Source organism: Chiloscyllium plagiosum, unplaced genomic scaffold, assembly GCF_037043375.1.
Source record: "Chiloscyllium plagiosum isolate Xiang-an unplaced genomic scaffold, Cpla_swu_hap1 HiC_scaffold_7, whole genome shotgun sequence".
NCBI lineage: Eukaryota > Metazoa > Chordata > Chondrichthyes > Orectolobiformes > Hemiscylliidae > Chiloscyllium > Chiloscyllium plagiosum.
In genome coordinates, this window is record NW_028270145.1 from 90424746 (window position 1) to 90447669 (window position 22924).

The 22924-nt window shown below is 40.3% G+C and overlaps 1 protein-coding gene across 1 annotated transcript in view; it reads right to left on the reverse strand.

Moving 5' to 3' along the window:
- Positions 1–10598, reverse strand: part of LOC148149660 (uncharacterized) — a 271395-nt gene extending 260797 nt beyond the window's left edge. Inside the window, exon 1 of the mRNA XM_087988624.1 lies at positions 10463–10598. Coding sequence (XP_087844750.1) covers positions 10463–10521 — 59 coding nt within the window. The 5' untranslated portion in view covers positions 10522–10598. The remainder of the gene's footprint in view (positions 1–10462) is intronic.
- Between the last annotated feature and the right edge of the window lie 12326 nt (positions 10599–22924).

Here is a 22924-nt window from a genome sequence, read left to right on the forward strand (position 1 = left end):
GGAAGGATATTATTAAACTGGAAAGAGTGCAGAAGAAATTTACAAGGATGTTGCTAGGACTCAAGTGTTTGAGTTGTAGGGAAAGGTTGGGCAAGCGAGGACTTTTATTCTTTCGAGCATAGGAGACTGAAGGAGGATTTTATAGTGATGTATAAGATCATGAGAGGCATGGGTAAGGTGAATGCACTCATCTTTTTTCCCAGGATTGCGGAATCGAGGACTAGAGGGCATCCATTTAAGATTAAAGTGGAAAGAATATAAGGGAATCTGAGAGGCAACTTTTTTTACAGAGAGTATGGTACACATGTGGAATGAACTGCCAGTGGAAGTTGTTGAGGCAGGAATATTAACAACATTTAAAAGACATTTGGACAAATACATGGATAGGAAAGGTTTAGAAGGATATAGGCCAAGTGCAAGGAAAATGGGATTAAGATGAATAAACACTTTAGTCGGCATGGACCAGTTTGGCAAAAGTGAGGACTGCAGAAGCTGGAAACCAAACTGGTCCATGTGGTGCTGGAAAAGTACAGCAAGTCAGGCAGCATCCAAGGAGCAGGAAATTAGACGTTTCGCGCGAAAGACCTTCATCATGCCTGGCTTTTGTCCGAAACATCGATTTTCATCCTCCTCGAATGCTGTCTGACCTGCTGTGCTTTTCCAGCACCACATGGACCAGTTTGAGCCAAAGGAACTGTCTTTGTGCCGTAGGACTTTATGACTATGACTCTAGCTCTCTGATTACATGTATATATTAGATAATCACATTTTCTGTTGAGTGGCACCAATGGTAAACAGATGTTTCAGGTTGAATTTTGTACTTAATATCCCAGAATGTTAGTCTCTGTCCCAGAAATTATCACTCCCCATCTACCGAACACATACATGTTAAACCTGCGTGAGATGAAAGATCTAATTTAGTGTAGTGATTATGTAGTTACTGTTTAATTGACTTTGGGAATTTTCTTCCATTTTTGCAGAAAAGAAGATAGCCTGACCATATGTTTCCAATGCTAGAGAACTTTCCAGTAATAAGTAAACACAGTAAGTAATACCATAATTACATCTGCCACCACCACATCTGAGGCAGTGCATTTCAGATTCTGACCACTTGCTGAATGAAAATGTTATCCATCACTTTCTTTGTCAAATTCAGACAATTATTTTTGAAAAATTCAAGTATCACAATATGGGCATTCTTCCTACATGGAGAATGGGTTTGGAAGGAATGTGTGCTTCCCTTTGGAATGGTAAAGAAGCCTCAGCACTGGTGTCTCTTTAAGGAAAAAACAAATTATCAGAAATAATTTGCATTGAGTTTTTCCCATCTGTACCTGGAGCTCTGTTAAATGTGTTTTTTCTGCATTATTGGGGTCGGTTTGGAAGAGAGTGGCCTTTGACTTTATGTCAAAGTACAAAACCAGATGATAGTAAGTTAGGAATCTGGTGTGTATCTACCTCCACTTTTATATCCAATGTATTCCATTCAAATAAAAGTTTGCTACACTGTAAAATATGATGTTAGTCCACTAACAACCATTTGGCATCGTCTCACAATATTAAATTCAGGTTAAGCTGCAACTGAACTGTCAAAATTGTAGAGTATTTATTGTGTAAGCAGATGTCTAATCAGCTCCATATTCAGTGTCCAACTTAAAAAATTCATAACATTTTACTTACAGAATCATAGAACTATGCAGCACTCAAGAAGGTTATTCATCCTATCATACCTGTCCTGGACCTGAATCCAAAAAAACTGCCTGCTAATTTGATTACCCTATCTGTTTCATGCTCTGATAAACAAAAGCATTTAAAAATTTTGTAAAGAGAGAAAGGGTTGAAGGGTCTTAATATCTGATTTGTAAATAAGACAGCGGTGCTGAGAATTCCTCTGAAGTACTTCAGAAATAATATTTCTAATAGAGTCCTTCAGAGAAAAAACATCCCGTCTCTTCCTAAGAGTCAACCTTGGGTATATTTGCATGTTACAAACAGATCGATGACTAAACCATTACAGTGTCAATGGGGTGAATGCTTCAGCATAAGCGGGGGAAGGGATTTAGCTGCACAGTGTGACAGCAATATAAGTGTTCCCACAAGAGAACAAAATCTACTATAAATCATTTATTGTTGCTACTGTTACTAAGGCTAGTTTACCAAAAAACAATTGATTGTTCTGTGGCTCAGGGTCAGTGAACATTCATAGCTGCCTGATGAGATGAAACTTGTTGACCACCATAGGCTTCCGAGGTAACCTTTCATTAGTTTATTTCTTACACAGCAAAAATGCAATCTATATATACAAGGCTAGTTTGATTTCCATCTAACACTATACAATGACAAGTTCACTGAACCACTGAGACTATTGATGAGTCTGCACCTTGTAGATGATGGATACATGATTCTGTGTTCTTACTGTAAAATACACACTACAATAAAATCATTCATTTAGTTCTGCAATTTGGAATTTTCTTCAGTTTAGAAGTACTCCTCAACCTGACAAATAAAAATATATGGTAAAAGAAGCAAAATTACTCTAACAAAACTAAACACTTCTATTATTAGTCAGCTCCAATGCAAAGTTTCCTTGGAAATGCTCTCTCTTTCTGATCATTTCCTCCATTCTCACTTTTAGATTGTTCTTTCACTAACATTGCTGAAAAGAGGCATGTTACGAAAGATTTTCAACTTGTACTCTTCAGCACAAATTCAAGAATTTTAAACTTTTAACAATTACAACTTTACATTCATTTTTCTTTTATTTTTCTCTTTTTTTTAACCCCCACACTACCACCTAAGTGCGGTAGTGCTTATTTTTTTCCCCAGCACCCATGGTGTGTGTGTGCAGGTGTGAGACACAGTGAAAGACACAAAGTGCACCAATCTTTATTCACAACTTTACATTCATTCAGGAGTTTGAGTCCTTCTGACTGGTCTAGCATTCACTGTCCTAATTGCTCTTGATGAGGTGATGGTAAGCTGTAGTCTAGAACTGCTGCTGTCTATTTGGTGTGGGCACAAAAACAATGCTATTAGGGATAGAGTTCTATGAATTTGATCTGGTAACTCTGGAGGAACGGGATGACATGTTTGCGAATCAGTAAGATGAGTGGTATGGAGGGGAACCTGTAGATACAGGTTTTTCAATTATCAGCGGTCTTAATAGTAGTGGTCAGGGATATAGAAGTGCTGTCTAAAAAGTTTTCATGAATTCCTACAGTACATTGTGTAAGTGATGTAGACTGTTGGTACTATGCATCAGTGCAGACAAAACAAATGCTTTTGATGCAGTGTGAATCAAGGGGCTGCTTTTTTCCTGGATGATGCCAAGCATCTTGAATGTTGTTGGAACTGCTCTCATCCAGGCAAGTGGCTAGTATTCCATCATACTCCTGACTTCTGCCTGGTAGATAGTGGAAAGGCTATGGGTAGTCAGGACATGAGTTGCTCGCTGTAGGATTTCTAGCCTCTCACCTGCCATTGTAGCCACCATGTATGTGTAACTCATCCAGTTCACCTTCTGCTCAATGGTAGCCCCATTATGTTAAGTAGGGGATTCAGTGATAGCAGTACCATTGAATGTCAGAAGGTTCTGACTTGTTGGAGATGATCATTATCTGACACTTTTGTGGCATGAATGTTACTTGCTATTCCTGATAAAGAGCTTTTGCCCGAAACGTCAATTCTCCTGCTCTCGGGATGCTGCCTGACCTGCTGTGCTTTTCCAGCACCATACTCTAGACTCTAATCTCCAGTATCTGCAGTCCTCACTGTCACCCTGTTACTTGCCATTTGTCAGGCCAAGTCTGGATATCTTCTGAGTTATGCTGCATGTGGACATGGACTGCCTCAGTATCTAAAAACTTATGACCGGTGCAATCACCAATGGAAATTCTTACTTCTGACCTTATCATGGAGGGAATTATGAATTTTCATTGATGAAATGGCTGAAGATGATTGGCCCTGGGCACTACCCTGAGGAACCCCTGTACTGACATCCTGGCATTGAAGTGCCTGACCTCTAACAACCACAACAATTGTCCTTTGGTTGATACATCATATTTACGTATGTCAGATACTGCTTCTGGCCTACCCTTCTGCACTCATCATCGAGGCACTCTTCATTGATCTCTTGGCTTAATGCTAAAGACAGAATATAGGATATGCCAGGTCATGAGGGTTTGGACTATGGCTCAAGATAATTTGGTTCACAACACCTCATGAATATTGAGTCCCACTGTGCTGCCATGTCCTGTGTGCCTGACCTACTATGGAACAGGGCAAACCCAGAGTTGGTATTAGTGACAGTGATGTCTTGGAAATTTGTTAAGGTATGATTCAGTGAGTGTGATTATGTCAAGCTGCTGCTTGATTACTCTTTTGGACAGAACTCCCAATTTTGACACAAGCCCCAGGTGTTAGGAGGAGGACTTTGCAGGGTAATCAAGGCTGAGTTTGCCGCTGTCATATTTGTGCTTAGGTTGATGTTGGGTGGTCCTGGTATCACTTGTTTGAGACTTTTAATGGCTTTGGTATGATTGAGGTTCTTGCTAGACTACTTCAAAGCGCAATTAAATATCAACTACAAGCTGGACTGGAGGGCTTACCTTATGAAGAGAGGTTGACTGAGCTTGGACTTTTTTCATTAGAGAAAAGGAGGAGGAGAGGGGACCTAATTGAGGTGTACAAAATAATGGGAGGCATAGATAGAGTCGATAGCCAGAGACTATTTCCCAGGGCAGAAAGGGCTAACACGAGGGGTCATAGTTTTAAGCTGGTTGGAGGAAAGTATAAAGGGGATGTCAGAGGCGGGTTCTTTACACAGAGAGTCGTGAGAGCATGGAATGCGTTGTCAGCAGCAGTTGTGGAGGCAGGGTCATTGGGGACATGTATATGGTCACAGAAATTTGAGGGTGCATATATGAGGATCAATGGTTGGCACAACATCATGGGCTGAAGGGCCTGTTCTGTGCTGTACTGTTCTATGTTCTATATTCTAAGCTGTAGATCTGGAGTCACATGTGGGCCAAACTAGATAAAGGTGGCAAATAAAAACCACAAGAACTGCAGATGCTGTAAATCAGACACAAAAATAGAAATTGCTGGAAAAGCTCAGCAGGTCTGGCAGCATCTGTGGAAAGAAATCAGCGTTAACATTTTGGGTCATGTGACCTTTCATCAGAACTGTTCTATGGAAGGGTCACTCTACCCGAAACATCAAGTCTGATTTCTCTCCACAGATGCTGTCAGACCTTTCTATTTTTGTCTTTGATAAAGATGGCAGATTTCCTTTCCTAAAGCGCATTAACAATTGACAATAATTTGTTGGTAAAGATTAGACTTTTAATTCTGATTTATTTTTATTGAATTCAAATTCCATCATCTGCGATGGTGTGATTTAAACTGGCCCATGGAATCTGTGGATTATCAATCCAGCAACAAACCCATTGCATCAACACCTCCACATTTTATTAGAAAAGGAAATTGATTGTTTAGTAATTGACTGACTAGCTCAGGCATTGGTATGGAGGAAGCACTGAGAATTTATAGGCTCCCCAAGATCCCGAGGAATTCGAAAGGGTGCAAGGTTTCCAGCATGTTCCTTTTGATTGTAGGGGACAGGTTCCACAGTATGAACAGATGTTTCTTCTAGGAAGCATAAATGAGCTACACTATGAACTTAACTGATTACCTCAAATTGGTTGTTAGTCTATCATTGGCAAAATATTTCTCTTTTGAGCAACATTCAAAGTCTGTTTTACCAAGTGATGGCTTACGTGTCTATTTCAAACTCCATTATCTATTCTAGGTAAGGATATTTATGATATAAGCAGCAATCATGATCTTATTTGTCCCTTGGAAAAAGAAATCTTGAGATATTGCTGTTAACCTAATCACAAATCTAGTGTACCTATACAAGGGTGCAAATAAAGAGGAAAGACTAGGTCAGTGAAACCTGAGCTGCACTTTCCTCTGATTATCTGGTCATTCAACTCATTGCTGTTTGTGGGAACATCTTGTGGAAGCTTGTCGCCTGATCAAACATTAATGATTATACTTCTGAAGTATTCCATTGGCTGCAAACTATTATGAGTTATTCTGCGATTGCAAATAAATGTAATTAACAAAAACTATACAAAGATTCTTCAAAGCCATGAAGCTTCGCAATCAAAGTCAATGTGAATAAAATGAAAGACTGCAATTTTGTGCATACAAAATTGAAAATAAAACTGGGTTCCTAAATGTGGCCTAGAAAACATTAGTCAGAAAGTCTCAAACGTTGCAGATATTAATGCAATTATCGATTCTGAAAAAAGAATCGTTCATCTATGATAGCTACATCCACATTTTCCTCTATTAATATAAATTCCAATGACTTCCATGACCTGACCTGACTTAACTCTCACTGGCAGTCATCATCAGTCTTAACTGCCCTTCATACCTATTGGCAAGAAACATATCTAAAGAAATCTCATTAGATTGACAAGTCTGTTTATTTGTTTAAATTTATCAATAACATAAATCTGATATTACAAGCAAAATTATGGAATGGTGTATTACAGTTAGTTTTTTTTAATAAACTGAAAGAGAAATATTTTCTCACATGATAGAATTATGGGACTATAAATGAATTGTTAACCAAAGCTGAACATATGATAGATATCTCCAAGATTGTTATGTGACAAAATTTCTTTTTGTTTAATACTAGCTTGATAGCTATTGTTCTGTCCTCTGTTTTTAAATTGGGTTTTCATTCAGATTTAATGAAGCTACTTTACTTATTGAAGCACACCCACGTATATTTTATGAAGCTGCCATACATATATATTCACATACTTTATAAGTATTCTATGATTATAGGCATATTCATATGGAGAATTTATGAAGCTCTTGGATGTGTGGATGTACTGTTTCTACATATTTTATGAGGATACATTCTCATGCATTATTTAGTAATTCTCAGCTTATCCTGAATGGCTGAAAGAGAAATGTATCACCACATCATGCTGCTTCGAGTGGGAGCTGTACAGATTGTACAACGTTGACTTAGGAGGTCTGTTAAGGTTGGGGACAATAAGAAGATTCTTTTTCACTGGTAGTCCTTTGGGATAACCTCGTTTCTCTTGAGATCATTAAGTAATTATTGTACTGAGTAGGGAGATAAGTTCATCGATATGCATAAGCTTAGTACCATGATAGATTTAGACTCACCATTGGAAGTTTCCTATTGCTGTTGTATTGGCTCAGGAGACTAGAGTAAGTCTCCTAAAAACATGATCATATCTCCTTTGTCAAGTGGTCAAAGATTCCAGGGGAAAGAAATGTCTCCCTGGGGGATGAGGTTATCTTGTTTAGAAGGTTATTTACTTGTCTGGATCTTTGAAAGAGAAAATTGTTTAGTCTTAAATTTGAAATCTGTACATGAGCGAGCTAATTGGAGTTCACACTGGGATTTTGTCATACTAACTAACATGTGCAATAGGCAGGTCTTTGATTTTATTTTCTTGCTTCTATGTTTCTGATTTCTTTTCCCTTTATCTTCCACTCTTCCTTTTACCCCCCTCAATAGCACCATTCATACCTTACACTAGTTAGAATCACAGGAAATCATCATTTAGTCCGTTCAATCCACGCCAACTCTTTTAAAAAGCAATTCAATTAGCTAAACTTTTCCATCAATGCCATTGCTATTTTATTTATGTAAATATTATCCAATTCATTTTGAAAGTTACTATTGAATCTTTATGAATAGGTCTTTTCCAGAAGGTAAAAACAGTAAAACTGACAAATTAGTCCAAATTATCTTGGATACTTCAAAATGGAGGTCCAGTACAACCAATCCGTTCATTTCAAATTATTACCTTTCATTTTGTCTTCAGGGATGGTGTTTTGCCAATTACCTTAAATGTAGCCCTAACTTTTTATTAGAGATATTTCAACTATTGAAAATGTTTTCTCATTGTTTACTGTTTCTAAATATTTCATGGTTTTAAAATCTTCCACCAAATCTCCTCTTAACCTCTCTATTTTAAGGAAGATCAACATTCTTCATTCTTAGTGACTTCACTTCCTGTTGTCATCAAGATGGTCTGAAGTTAAATATAGTGGCTGTTCAAAGAGACTTGAGAGTTCAGGTGCATAGATCTTTACAATGCCACAAACAGGTGCAGAAAATATTCAAAAAGCTAATGGAGTGCTGGCCTTTATTTCTAGTGGACTGGATACATAGGTTATTCTATAGTCATACAAAACCCTGATTAGACCCCACTTGGAGACCTATGGGCTCTGAACTTGGAGATCTGAATTTCCACGCATTAGGGAGGATGTTTTGGTCTTGGAGGGAGTACAACATAGGTTTGCAAGAATGATATCTGGATTTCAAAGGTTACATTATCAGCAAAAATCATACACATTAGACCAGCTTTTTTTCTAGAATTTAGATGGTTTGGTGTGATCTGATTGAACTTTTCAAGGTATTAACAGGAAAAGACAGTGTCAATAAACATGGACTATTTCCAGTGGGTGTGAATTCTCAGAAAAATCTGAGAATTAGGGCCAGACAATTCAGGAGAGATATCAGGAAGCACTTCTACACACGAAGGGTGGTAGAGGTTTGATACTGTCTCCCACAAATGGCAGTGATGATAAATCAGTTGTTAATTTTAAATCTGTCAAATAACAAAAAAGTCTTTCTCAAAGTTATTAAGGGACATGGGAAAGACTCATTTCCGGTCAAGATGGTGGCGGACTAGAATGCTCCAATTGTAGCTCCTCCGCTCTTTCTGTTTATTTCCCATTTCCTTCTCTTTTCTTCCCCTTTTACCTTTTTGGTGATATAGGAACAGTCAGCAGGCTGGAGGCCCAAGTGATGCAGGGACAGCCAGAGTCCTGAGTGGACTGGGATGGTTATTGGACTGGGGACTGGTACAGTTGGTCAGCAGCTTGTGAGCCAGGTCAGATGACGTGTGAGGCCTCTTGCACTGATCTACTGCAGGCCCTTTATGGAAAAGCTGTAATGTTTATCTTTTTAACTTTGTTTCTCACTTTTTCTAACTTATACTAAGAATAACTGTAAGTAATGGGAACTTTTTTCCTTTCTTTTCCCTTAATTTCTCTCTTTTGTATCCAAGACCTGAGCCTAGGTACTTTGTATCTAAGATGGCGCCATTTGGAGCAACATTGTAAACTTTTCACTGTATTCTTGTACTTCCATACTTGAGTAAATATGACAACAAAGGATAGTCTGATTCTTCCAAAGATAGGTGTACAAAGTTAGGCCATAGATCAGCCATGATCTCAGAGAGTGGAGGAATAGACTTGCGAGGTTGAATGGTCTACTCCTGTTCTTATCTCCCTACGTGCCTATCTATTCTTTCCTGTTTTCTCTGACAAGATCTTCTTTTTAAAGAAAAATCTTAACTTTACTGAGTTTTCCTGTTCTATTATTGTTTCTCCTTAACACCACTGGCTTTTGTTTAAATAAGTTTGTTTTATTTACCAACTCTCCAGTTAGCAAGCAAAACTGTGGCCTACGCATGATTCCGCCCTAAAGACAGATCAGGAACCTGACACATGCATCATTTCCAGGTCCTAGCCTTCCACCATGTCTGTGTTGTGGTACATCTTAAAGTGGGTTGCAGGTCACAGACTCGGGGCAGATTATCTGTCAGGCAGAGTCACAACATTGTATACAAAAGACTGTATGCAATCAACATATGGAATTGAACTCTCTTAAAGGCAAGGTACATGTACAACACCCCTTGACAGGTATACACAAAATTGTGTCAGTGCTTTCACTGTTCAGTCTTATCATTACCATTCCATGCCACCAATAAGCTCCTAAGGAAGTTTATCAGCCTGCTAACACAAGGTGAGAGGGATCCTAGCAGCACCGACAAACCCCCTCCCCTTCCCACTCTTCCCCGACCCAAGGCAACACACCATCTGCCCTCACTTTGAACATTACAGAATGACAGCATTATTTTCAAACTAACATCACTCTCACATGCATTTGAAAATTCAGCTCAACTCATCTGAATTTTAATTATGGCTTTTAAAAACACCAAAGCGAATATAATTGTTCTTTCAAGCTAAAGGAGAGAACACACCATCTCTTCACTGACATACATTTCAGGAGAAAAATCAAAATGAACTGATGATAATCAACTATTTATAAATGGTGATATCAGCAAAGGGAAGCTTGGGAGCCAGGCTGAATGATGAGCTTGAATCAAGTTTCGACATCAGTGAGTCTAGCACAGGAAATAAATGTAACAAAATGAAATATACTCACTTATTAGATGACAAGGGCATAGAAAAAGGTATCAGGAACATCAATAAAAAATCCATGGCAGCACATCAGTTCTAAACAATGGGGACCCCTTTTGGACAAGTCATTTAAACCACCTTTTGAACATACTGCTCCTTCCTACGAATATGTATGCATCATATTTCTACTTACATGTTATTTGTCGATAAAATGTTTCCATGCAACTGGGTAAGCTCTTCTCCTGAAACCATTACTATTTGTCACCAAGAATGTGGATCTCAAAACAAACATCCTTTTGAAATGTAAAAATTAAACCTGTCTAAAAAATGTGAAAGCAAAAGTTATTCCAAAGGCATGTTGATGTGAGGTCAGTAGGCTGGCTCTAGTCAGCACTTTTAAGCTGGCAATAAGTCTGTGCATGCTTGAAAATTTGAAGGATTGCATGAGCCTCCCCAACTATCAGCACACGAGCACATTTATTTCATAAGCAATCACAAAAGGAGTTTTATTCTGCCCTTATATGGCATACTGCTTGACTCTGATTTTGAGCAGGGAGAGATAGCAGGGTGATCTACGATGACTCTTTAATTGAGTGAAGCAAACTTTTTTTGCAGACATGACACCCTGCAATTATATAGCTTGCTTCATAAAGTAAAACCTTTCACACTTTAAGTGCATGTGTAGAGATATACTCAGGGCTAATATTCAGTCTGTCATTATATGCAATGATGTTCTTTATTAATATTACGGCCCTAACAACCACAGAAGTGTGATGGAAGGAGAAGTGGATAATAACAGAAGTTTGGGAAATCAGAAAAGCAGACTAAATGTTACTTTAGGATCTCATTTCAATATCTTAACCCCCTACATTTCCCAGCCAGCAGCTTTCTGAATGGACAGGTCAGCTGGCTGTCTGACTAATGGGATGTCCTGTGCTAGAAAAATACAACTAGAGTCTGGAAAGGAGAGATAGAATGATTAGGGAAAGAGAGAGAGCGGTCTTGGAGATATTGTACAGATGGGGTGGGCAGAGAAAGATTACAGAAAGGAAGATAGCAGGTCATTCTGCAGATCAGAGTTGTGGAATAAATGGAACAGGTCCATCTTGAATTTATCTAAGTCCTTCAGCTACTGGAAATCTCATCCAGCAGCTGTTAAATCTAAAATGTTGCTAAAATCTGATGCACTCAGGTCGTTATTTGTTTGGATTTTACAGTTGTAATGACAGCTAAACTATCAACATTTACCATCATTATTCTGAACAAATAGCAAATGCAAGATTGAGAGCCCTTGTCGAGGTCTACATCACAAAAAAAGGCCCTTTGGCCCATTGAGTCTGGGCCAGTCAAAAACAAGCACCTAATTACTCTAAATTAAAAAAAACTCTGGATGCCGGAAATCTGAAAACAGAAACAGAAATTGCTGGAAAATCTCAAGAGGACTGACAGAACCTGTGGAGCCAAAGCAGAGTTAACACCTCGAGTCCACTTCTAAAGAAGGGTCATTGCATTCAAAATGTTAACTGCTTTCTCTTCACAGATGCTGCCCAATCACAAAAATATCCCTCAGACACTATCCTGGATTTCCTGTCACTGTGCTGTTAAATGTGGAAATCTGAAATTGCTGAGTTTCTGCTATTGTTGTAACTATTCTAATCCCATTTTTCCAGTACTTGGTCCATAGCCTTATAAGCTGTAGCATCACAAGTGCATTTCTTAAATGTTTTAAGGATGTCTGCCTCTTTCACTCTTACAGGCAGTGAGTTCCAGATTCCCGGAAACCTTCTGGGTAAAAAAAATGCCTTTCTTCATTCTCTAGCCCAGGCAATATCCTGATAGATCTCCTCTTCAGACCCTTGCTCCCTCTTCAGTGCGATCACACTCCCCCTACAATGTGAATTCCAGAACTGTGCATAATGCTGTAGCTGTTGCCCAACCAACCTTTTATACAATTCTACTATAACCTCTTTGTTCTTAAACTCTATGCTTTGGCTAAATAAGGCAAGTAACCCATATGTCTTCTTAGCCATTTTAACTATTCAAGAAACCAGTGGATATGGATACAAAGATCCCTCTGATCCACGTGCTTCTCATGCTCCTACCTTTCCTTGCCTTGTTTGTCCTGCCCCAAGCACCCTCACCTTTATCCAGATTGAATTTCATTAACCACTGATCAGCCCATTGGACCAGCCCATCTGTATCCTGCAATAATCTAAGGCTATCCTCCTCACTATTTACCACTCCACCAATTTTTGACTCATCCCTGAATTTACTGATTAACCCTTCTACATCCAATCTCAATCATTTATATATACCACAAGCAGTAAGAGCTCCAACACTGATTCTGAATGAACCCCAGTGGACACAAGCTTCCAGTTACAAAAACATCCCTCAGACACCTTCCTGTATTTCCTGCGACAATGCTGTTAAAGGTGCAAATTCTGAAATTGCTGTCAGTAGCTTTGTAGTTCTTTGGGGTACACTGCTGAGGTTCTCTCAGCCAGCAATGAATAGAAGATCATTAAATTGACATCAAACTTCACTCAAATCCTCTTAGATACTTTAAAGGCTCTTGAAAATGTTTTTTGAATTATGTTTAATTGATTTTTAATGGTGTGCCAACTTCGTAATGGCGTGCCAACTGCTAAACACCCCAAATATCCTTAAATTTATAAATACCCTTATATTTATGTAATGTTAAATATCTCTACAATGATAAGAAATACACAGCCAAAGTATTGCAGAAATACCAGTACATTACAACAAATGATCTTGTTACTCTTTAAGACTTAACAGTTTTTGCTGAGTAGCCACTTGTTTCTCGGAAGATAACTGTATGAAGGCCAATTGGGCCTAAAGGCCTATTTTGTGCTGTTCATTCCACATAATTCAATGTAAGTTGGACTGGAGATGTGTAATACATTTCAACAAGAAGAGGGTGAACCAGTGTTCATAATATAATGACTGCGTAGGTGCAAAATCCATTTCTCACATGACCCATCCACCTCAGTAGTTAAAGACATGATTAATCTTTGAAATTAATAATACAGTCTTTCAGGATGGAGGAATACATGATAAATGATCCTGAGCTCGTATCAAATTGAAACTGACTAAGCCATTCATTTTGTACACATTTTGGGACATTCGTCTCTAAATTAATTTCATTTTTTAGGTGTATGTGTACTAAGTGATAACATCTAGCAAGTATTCCGGGGATAAATTATGTTGAATGCCCAAGTAATAAAAGAAATATAACAAAAGGTTATTAATATTAAGCACATTTCAGATACTACCTGTTATTCATCTGTATTATGTCAACCTAACTTAACAATGGATTGTAGTGATGAAGTTCTTTGCTCACTAAGCTAATTCTGTTAGCTGAGAGATTCAAAGTGGAGGATGAAAGAGGAGTAAAATTCAAACATGTTACAAACATTTTCTGGAAAGCAAATGGGACAACGGTAGGCGTGCAGAATCCTCATCACTGTCTGAAAAACAGGTTTGGTTTCTACATTATTTTCCTCCTCTTCCAGCCTTTTGCAGAAGCCATCAGCCTGTACCCCACTAGAAATTGTGTCATACGGACAGACACTGAGTGTGATTTATTCACAGCCATACTGATGCTTCATTAAAATCTATCTGTATCAAATTCTGAAGCATAATGCAACCAAGCATTAAGGCTACTTCTGCTCTTATCTCCCCTTTGTATAATTCCACTGGAATTCCTCTGGATCGGGCTTTAATAAGTCTTTATCGCTCGTACCAAGTAATTGTTTTCCCTTATGAATATTATGGGCATAATTTAAGATGAAAGCAAGACTCAGAGCAGTAATAAAACAACAACAAAAAAAACATAATACTGTTTGTGACTGATCTCAGTCATACGGTGAGCATTAGAATTAGAAATTGGCCATTTGACCTCACCGTAGTAACTTATGTACAAAAAGGTTTGCATTTCCTTGTCTTAATGCAATTTGATGCAGGGCCAACCAAAGGCTGCACCGAAAGTTGTTTTTTAAGAATATGTATTTGCCTAAATGAAAAATGATAAGACGTCAACTGCTGATCAGGACGGTGGACTGAAATCAAAAGCTACATGAGAGGTGACCTTCATCTAAAGATGTGATAAGCATCAGCAACTTCTCTGAATAATTATACTGAGACCCTAGGGCTAATTTTCAATGCTACTGCTGACCTTACGGCAAAGATCAGCGAAAAACAGCAATGCGATTTCCTGAGGAAGGGTGACTCGACCCGAAAAGTTAATTCTAATTTCTCTCCACAGGTGTTGCTAGACCTGCTGAGCTTCTCCAGCAATTTCTACTTTTGTCTCTAATACAATGTTCTCTTTTTTTTATCACTGCTCTGAGTCTTGCCTTAAATTATAACTAAAATGACATTAAGGGCTAAAAAAAGGTTGCTTGGTGTGTATGACAAAGATGCATTAAAATTCAATCTTGAGGACCAGTGGTGCTTTTATACAGGTGGAGTCAGCAGCAAAAGCAGGGCTCCAAATTTTTGAATCCATTTTTCTTTATAATTTTGAGAATAAATGGATATTAATGGGATATTAACATGAGTGAGAATGAAGTGCACTCAATGACCATGCACAAAACACATTTTTCAGAGTGGTACAGAATGCTGGCATGTGAGAAAGAAGGAGGGCAACAGAACAAGGCCAGGCATGTCAAATTTCAACAAAGGGCAGCACGGTGGCACAGTGGTTAGCAATGATGCCTCACAGCGTCAGGGACCCAGGTTCGATTTCAGCCTCGGGTGACTGTGTGGAGTTTGCACATTCTCCCCTTGTCTGCGTGGGTTTCCTCTGGGTGCTCCGGTTTCCTCCTACAGTCCAAAAATGTGCAGATCAGGTGAATTGGCCATGCTAAATTGCCCATAGAGTTAGGTGCATTGGTCAGGGGGAATGGGTCTGGGTGGGTTACTCTTCAGAGGGTCAGTGTGGACTAGTTGGGCCGAAGGGCCTGTTTCCACACTATAGGGAATCTAATCTAATCTAAAAAAGGAATAAAGGAAGGAATCATCAAATGGTATGTAAAACCTAAAAGATTGAAACCCATCGTTCAGGACATTTGGTTTGTGTGAACGTTTCCACAGACTGTTAGAATGGGGTTAAGGAGAAACGTCTTCAGCCAGAGAGTGGGAAATCGATGGAATTCACTGCCACAGAAGGCTGTGGAGGCCAGGTCATTGAGTATATTTAAGATGAAGATAGATAGATTCCTGATTAACGAGGGGATCAAGTGTTATGGGGACAAAGTGGGAGATTGTGGTTAAGAAACTTATCAGCCACGATTGAATGGTAGAGCAGACTCGATGGGCTGAGTGGCCAAATTTCTGCTCCTAAGTCTTATGGTCTTATGTCAGTCTGTTGTCATGTCTTTTATTGACGTTATCCAGTTTATTGCAGACAAGTCAACCTGCATATTTGTATTTCCTTTATTTATATTTTGGATCCTAGTTTTGAATTGGAGTACTTCACTTTCTATCCCAATGAAGTAGTTTATCATGTTATGGAATGTTTCCCAGAAAGTATCTCTCATCACAGGAGTATAAATTAACCCTTTCTCATTGCACAAAACTAAACATGGAAAATCTTTCCAAATTGACCCTTCAACATTCAGGTCCAAAAATTGACCTTATACATACTGAGGAATTCATTTCTCACAGGACTAATGTAAATATGGTTTGACCAGTTAATAATATGTGCAGATTAAAGTCAATCATGATTAATGCAGCATTCTTGCTACATACATGTCTAATTTCCTGTTTAAGCCCCCTCCTACTACACCACTACTGTTTGGAATCATAGAATTGTTAAAGTGTGGAAGCAGGCTATTTGACCCATTGAGTCCACACTGCCCCTTCGAACAGCATCCCAGCCAGACCTTCTCCCTCCTACCCTATCCCTGTGACCCTGCATTTCACACGACTAATCCACCTTGCCTGAATATCCCTGGATGCAACGGGCAATTTAGCATGGTCAATCCACCAAACTTACACATTTTTGGACTGTGGAAGGAAACCCACACAAACACTGGGAGAATGTGCAGACTCCACATAGACAGTCCCCTGAGGCTTGAATTGAACTCAGGTCGCTGATGCCGCAAGGTAGCAGTCCTAACCACTGCGCTGCCATGTACTGGAAGACTGTAGATAACCATCGGAAGACTATAGATAGCTACTGAAAGACTATAGATAGTTCCCACTTATGTTTTCTGACCCTTGTTGTTTCTTAGCTCAGACTGACTCCACACATAGATTTCTGGTTCCACTAACATTTGCCACTATTGGACTGATTCCATCTTTCATTAAGAATGCCATACCACCTCCTTTTTAGTTTAACCTATCCTTCCTACAGAGTGATTATGCTTGGATGTTTAATTACAGAGTCATAGAGTCATAGAGATGTACAGCATGGAAACAGACCCTTCAATCCATCCCGTCCATGCCAACCAGATATAGCAACCCAATCTAGTCCCACCTGCCAGCACCTGGCCCATATCCCTCCAAACCCTTCCTATTCATATACCCATCCAGATGCCTTTTAAATGTTGCAATGTACTAGCCTCCACCACTTCCTCTGGCAGCTTGTTCTATACACGTACCACCCTCTGAGTGAAAAGGTTGCCTCTTAGGTCTTTTATATATCTTTCCCTTCCCACCCTAAACCTATGCCCTCTAGTTCTGGACTCCCCAACCCCAGGGAAAAGACTTTGCCTATTTATCCTATCCATGCCCCTCATAATTTTGTAAACCTCTATAAGGTCACCCCTCAGTCTCCGACGCTCCACGGAAAACAGCCCCAGCCTATTCAGCCTCTCCCTGTAGCTCAGATCCTCCAACCCTGGCAACACCCTTGTAAACCTTTTCTGAATCCTTTCAAGTTTCACAACATCTTTCCGATGGGAGGGAGACCAGAATTGCATGCAATATTCCAACAGTGGCCTAACCAATGTCCTGCACAGCCGCAACATGACCTCCCAACTCCTGTACTCAATACTCTGACCAATAAAAGATAGCATACCAAACACCTTCTTCACTATCCTATCTACCTGCGACGCCACTTTCAAGGAGCTATGAACCTGCCCTCCAAGGCCTTTTTGTTCAGCAACACTCCCTAGGACCTTACCATTAAGTGTATAAGTCCTGCTAAGATTTGCTTTCCCAAAAATGCAGCACCTTGCATTTATCTGAATTAAACTCCATCTGCCACTTCTCAGCCCATTGGCCCATCTGTCAAGATCCTGTTGTAATCTGAGGTAACCCTCTTCGCTATCCACTACACCTCCAATTTTGATATAATCTGCAAACTTACTAACTGTACCTCTTATGCTCGTATCCAAATCATTTATGTAAATGACATTTATGTAAATTGCTCTGTATTCTCATTGTCCTTTGATTCCTAGATGTTTAAATTGACTACATTGAGAGATTTTCTACTACAACTGCCCTGTTTACCTCTGCTAGGAAACTGTCTTATTCTGTTACACATAATTGCTAATTCTGCAATGTAACTGGGCATTGCATGGGGCTGTTTTCCCTGGAGCGTCAGAGGCTGAGGGGTGACCTTATAGAGGTTTACAAAATTATGAGGGACATGGATAGGATAAATAGACAAAGTCTTTTTCCTGGCGTCAGGGAGTCCAGAACTAGAGGGCATAGGTTTAGGGTGGGAAGGGAAAGATATAAAAGAGACCTAAGGGGGAACTTTTTCACACAGAGGGTGGTACGTATATGGAACGAGCTGCCAGAGGAAATGGTGGAGGCTGGTACAATTGCAACATTTAAGAGGCATTTGGATGGGTATATGAATAGGAAGGGTTTGGAGGGATATGGACCGGGTGCTGGCAGGTGGGAGTGGATTGGGTTGGGATATCTGGTCGGCATGGACAGGTTGGACCAATAGGTTTGTTTCCATGTGTACATCTCTATGACTCTATGAACACTTACACACAGAATAGCTTCCTGGCCAAGTCCTTTACATAAAAGACAACGATATGTATCAGGAAAGAGGAGTTTTGAGAACAGATGTTAAAATGGTTAGCTCTTGTGTGGAGGGAAAAGGATGGAGTGATTCTTATTAAAGATAAACAAACTATCAATAAACGCTGGGGGGAGCACTTCAGAAACCTCCACAACCCATACCACACATCATGAGCTCAGTAACACCCCAGCCTGCACAAAATAGAGAAGCCCATCCGCTAGCTTAAGAACAACAAGGCTGCTACAGCAAATGGTATCCCAGCTGAGACATTGAAGTGGGGAGGCAAAGAACTCCTGCTGCAGCAACACACCTTTGTCTGCCTTATCGGGAAGGAGGAGAGCATTCTGGAGAGCTCCGAGATGCCACAGTCGTGAGTACTTTCAAAAAACGGAGCAAGTCTGACTGTGGTAACTACAGGGAAATCTCTCTGCTGTTGACTGTCGGAAAAGTCATTGTCTAGGTCCTCCTCAATGATTTCCTCCCTGTGGCTGAGGGAGCCCTCCCAGAGTCACAGTGTGGCTTACGGCCATGGAGGGACACAACAGACATGATTTGCACTGCACAACAGCTGCAGGAGAAATACAGAGAAAAGAACATGTGTATGTCAATCCTACAAAGGCCTTTGTTAATTGGGAAGCATTATGGAACATCCTTCTCGACTTGGGCTGTGCCTTGACGTTTATCACCATCCTTCACCTGCTCCACGATGAGATAGAAGTTATGGTGATGACAAATAGCATGACTATTAACCCATTCCCCATTCGGACCAATGTCAAGCAGGGCTGTGTCATCTACCCCAACACCGTTCCCAATGTACCTCATAACAATGCTGCATCTCACTGCTGACAAGCTCCCTGCTAGAGTGGGGCAAACTTATAGAACCTGTGTGAAATTATTCAAGCCCAAACTCAAAGTCACCCCAATTAGTGACATTGAGCTGCAGTACGCAGATGATGCTTGAGCATGTGCAATCTCAGAGGATGTACTCCAGACCAATATCAGCATCATTACGGAAACTAATGAGAGCATGCGTCTCACCTTAAACATCTGCAAGACGAACATCCTCCATCAACCTGGTCTGGCATTGAGGAACAAACCTCTGATCATCAAGGTCCATGGGAAGGCCTTAGAGAATGCTGACCACTTCCAATACCTCGGGAGTGTCCAAAGCAACTATTAATGATGAGGTCCAACATCACCTCCAGTGCGCTAGTGCAGCCTTTGGCCACCTAAGGAAAATGATATTTGAGGATAGCAGCATCAGATCTGACACTAAAATTATGGTTTACAGAGTCATGGAAGCTCCCACTCTCCTCTCTGGTTCCAAGATGAGGACTTCCTGAAACAAACACCTCAAGGTTCAGGAGCAGTACAACCAACGCAACCTGTGCAAGATCCTGCCAACTGTCTGAGAAGAAAGATGCACCAATACCAATATCCTCAACCAGGCCACCATTCCCAGTATTGAGGCACTGACCACCCTTGATCGGCTATGACAGACTGGGCATGTCATGCCCATGACCGCCAAGAGGCTGCCCAAGCAGGTGCTCTAATCCCTGCTCCAAAATGGCAGGCAAGCCCCAGGTGGACTGATGAAGCACTTCACTGCCACCATCAAGGCCTCACTGGTGAAGTGCTGCATTCCCACAGATACCTGGGAAGCACTGACTCAAGACCATCCAAATTGGAGGAGGGAAGACATTGAGCACATCGAGACTTTTCATGACAACAAACTGGAAGCCAGACAAAAGCAGTGAAAGGAGCATACTGCCACACCGCCCCTTCCCATGGCCAGCACCTCCCCCAAGTGAAACAGAGCCTGTGGTAGCCTCGTTGGTCTGTGCAGCTACCTACAGACTGACGCTGAGAGTGAAGAGAGTCATCCTCATCTGCAAGGGACAGTCAATAATGACTGGGCCAGTTTCCATAATGTTTATATTTATTTATTTATTAGTCTTATTTTTATCCATTCACAGGATGCATGTATAAGTTGGATGAAGGGTCTGTTTCTGTGTTATATGACTGTATGACTCTGTTGACATTGCTGGTAAAGCCTGTATTTATTGCCAATCTCTTGTTGGCCATGAGAAGGCTGGAGTGAAGTTTCTTGCAGAGCTGCTGCAAGCTGTGCAATGAAAGTACAGTTACAATGCTTTCCAAGGAGGGAGTTTCGCAATTTCGTCTGAATGGCAATAGGTGATCTGTGATATATTTCCAATGCAAAAGAAATCAATACCTTCCTGCTAAATATGAACAGTTGCACCCCAGCATCATATATGAGCTGAAACCATTAGTTTGGTCAGTAAAAATAAGTGAAAAGAAATCAACAATACTTGAAACATTAAGGTCTAATTTGAAAAAAAAAAGCTGAATGATATTTTTAGTGTTTCCAATTACTAACTCAATAACATATTATGTGATATATTACCACTAATTAATTAAACTCAGTTTGACACTAATATCAAGAACATGGAATTAAAGGATATGCAATAAGGAATTCAGAGTCTTTTGTTTAATTGCACAATTTTATTCTGTACCACTTGCACACTCAGAATCAAATTGGTAAAGTAATTAGATGAGGTGAGATAGTCAAAAAAAAAAATCACCGCAATGGAGATCCTATTGCTTAGGGCAATTAAACTGACTTGGATGGAATTCAATTTATTACTCAAAGCTGGAATATTGCAAATGTAGTTGAAACATATGTACTCCTCAGTCTCTTCTAGTTGATCCCTCATTAGCGCATCTACTTTTGGCCTATTTTTTTCATGAAAGATATCCAATTTCAATTGATTAAGATTTAACAAATCCAAGTGAGTCAAATAATTTTACATTTGATTCCATAAAGTTTTACATAAAAGCTCAATCTTCTTGAATCTCTGACAGTATTAAAATCATTGCATGATTTTTGAGCTGACTTATCCTTTTCTGTTCTTTAATTTATTGTTCACATCTCTGTCTTTCAAGCCATGTATTATTCTCAGAAGAAATGCTGGTTGGATATCTTGCTACGAGCATGCAAATGATATGGCTGTTTGTCCAAATGACAGGGTATACCAAGAGTTGACTATATAAGCTGACATCTAATCAAGTTGCATCTCCTTGTGGCTTTTTAAAAATTCATTTGTGGGTTGTTGATATTGCTGTTTATCCAGCATTTACTACTCATCGCCAGTTGCTTGAGAAGGTGGTGGTGAGCTGCCTTTTTGAACCGTTGCAGTCTATCCTCTATAGGTTGACCCACAATGCCATTAGGGAGGGAATTCCAGGATTTGGACCCAGTGACAGTGAAGGAACAGTGATATATTTCCAGATCAGGATGGTGAGTGGCTTAGACGGGAACTTGAAGGTGGTGGTGTTCCCATGTATCTTTTGCCCTTGTCCTTCTGGATGGAAGTGGCCATGGTTTTGGAAGCTGCTGTCTGAGCATCTTTGGTGAATTTCTGCAATACATCTTGTAGATAATACACGCTGCTGCTATCGAGTGTTGGTGGTGGAGGGAGTGGATTCTTGTGGATGCAATGCCAATCATGTGAGCAGCTTTGTCCTGGATTGTGTCAAGCTTCTTAACAACTGTTGGAACTGCACTCATCCAGGCAGGTCGGGACTATTCCATCACACTCCTGACTTGTGCCTTGTGCATATGGTCAGGTTTTTGAGAGTCAGGAGGTGAGTTACTCGCTGCAGTATTTATAGCCTCTGACCTGTTCTTGTCACCACTGTGTATGTGTAGCAAGTCCAGAGGAGTTTCTGATCAATGATAATCCCCAGGATGTTGACAGTGGGGGATTCAGTGTTGGGAACACCATTGAATGTCAAGGTGGTTAGACTGTCTCTTACTGGTGATGGACAGAGCCTTGCATTTGTGTGGTGTGAATGTTACTTGTCACTTGTCAGCATAAGGCAACAGTGAGGATTGCAGATGCTGAAGATCAAAGTCCAAATTAGATTGGTGCTGGAAAAGCACAGCAGGTCAGGCAGCATCTGAGGAGCAGGAAAATCGATGGTCCGGGCAAAAGCCCTTCATCAGAAATGGGCATTCCTGATGAAGGGCTTTTGCCCGAAACGTCGATTTTCCTGCTCCTCAAATGTTGCCTGACCTGCTGTGCTTTTCCAGTACCACTCTAATCTTGACTCTGATCTCTAGCATCTGCAGTCCTCACTGTTGCCTAGTTGATTTTAATCTTACTGCGAATCCTCTTGCAAGGATGTCTACCTTGAAGAAGTTCGCCTCCTCTCTCTACAAGAATCTCAGTGAGTCTCTCTCTCACTGCAACCCCCAGGTCATCTCCACTTGTCAGCATAAGCTTGGATATTGTCCAGATCTTGTTGCATTTGAACAGTATCTGAGGAATGGTGTTGAACATTGTGCATCAGCAAACATCCCCACTTTTGACCTTATAACAGATGGAAGGTCATTGATGAAGCAGCTGAACATGTTTGGGCTAGGACACTACCCTGAGGAGTTCCTGCAGCGATGTCCTGGAGCTGAGATGACTGACCTCCAACAACGACAACTATCTTCCTATGTGCCTGTATGACGCCAACTGACAGTGAGTGTGCCCCTGATACCCATTGATTCTAGTCTTGCTTGGGCTCCTTGATGCAACTTTTGGTTGAATGCAGCCTTGATTTCAAGGACTGTCACTC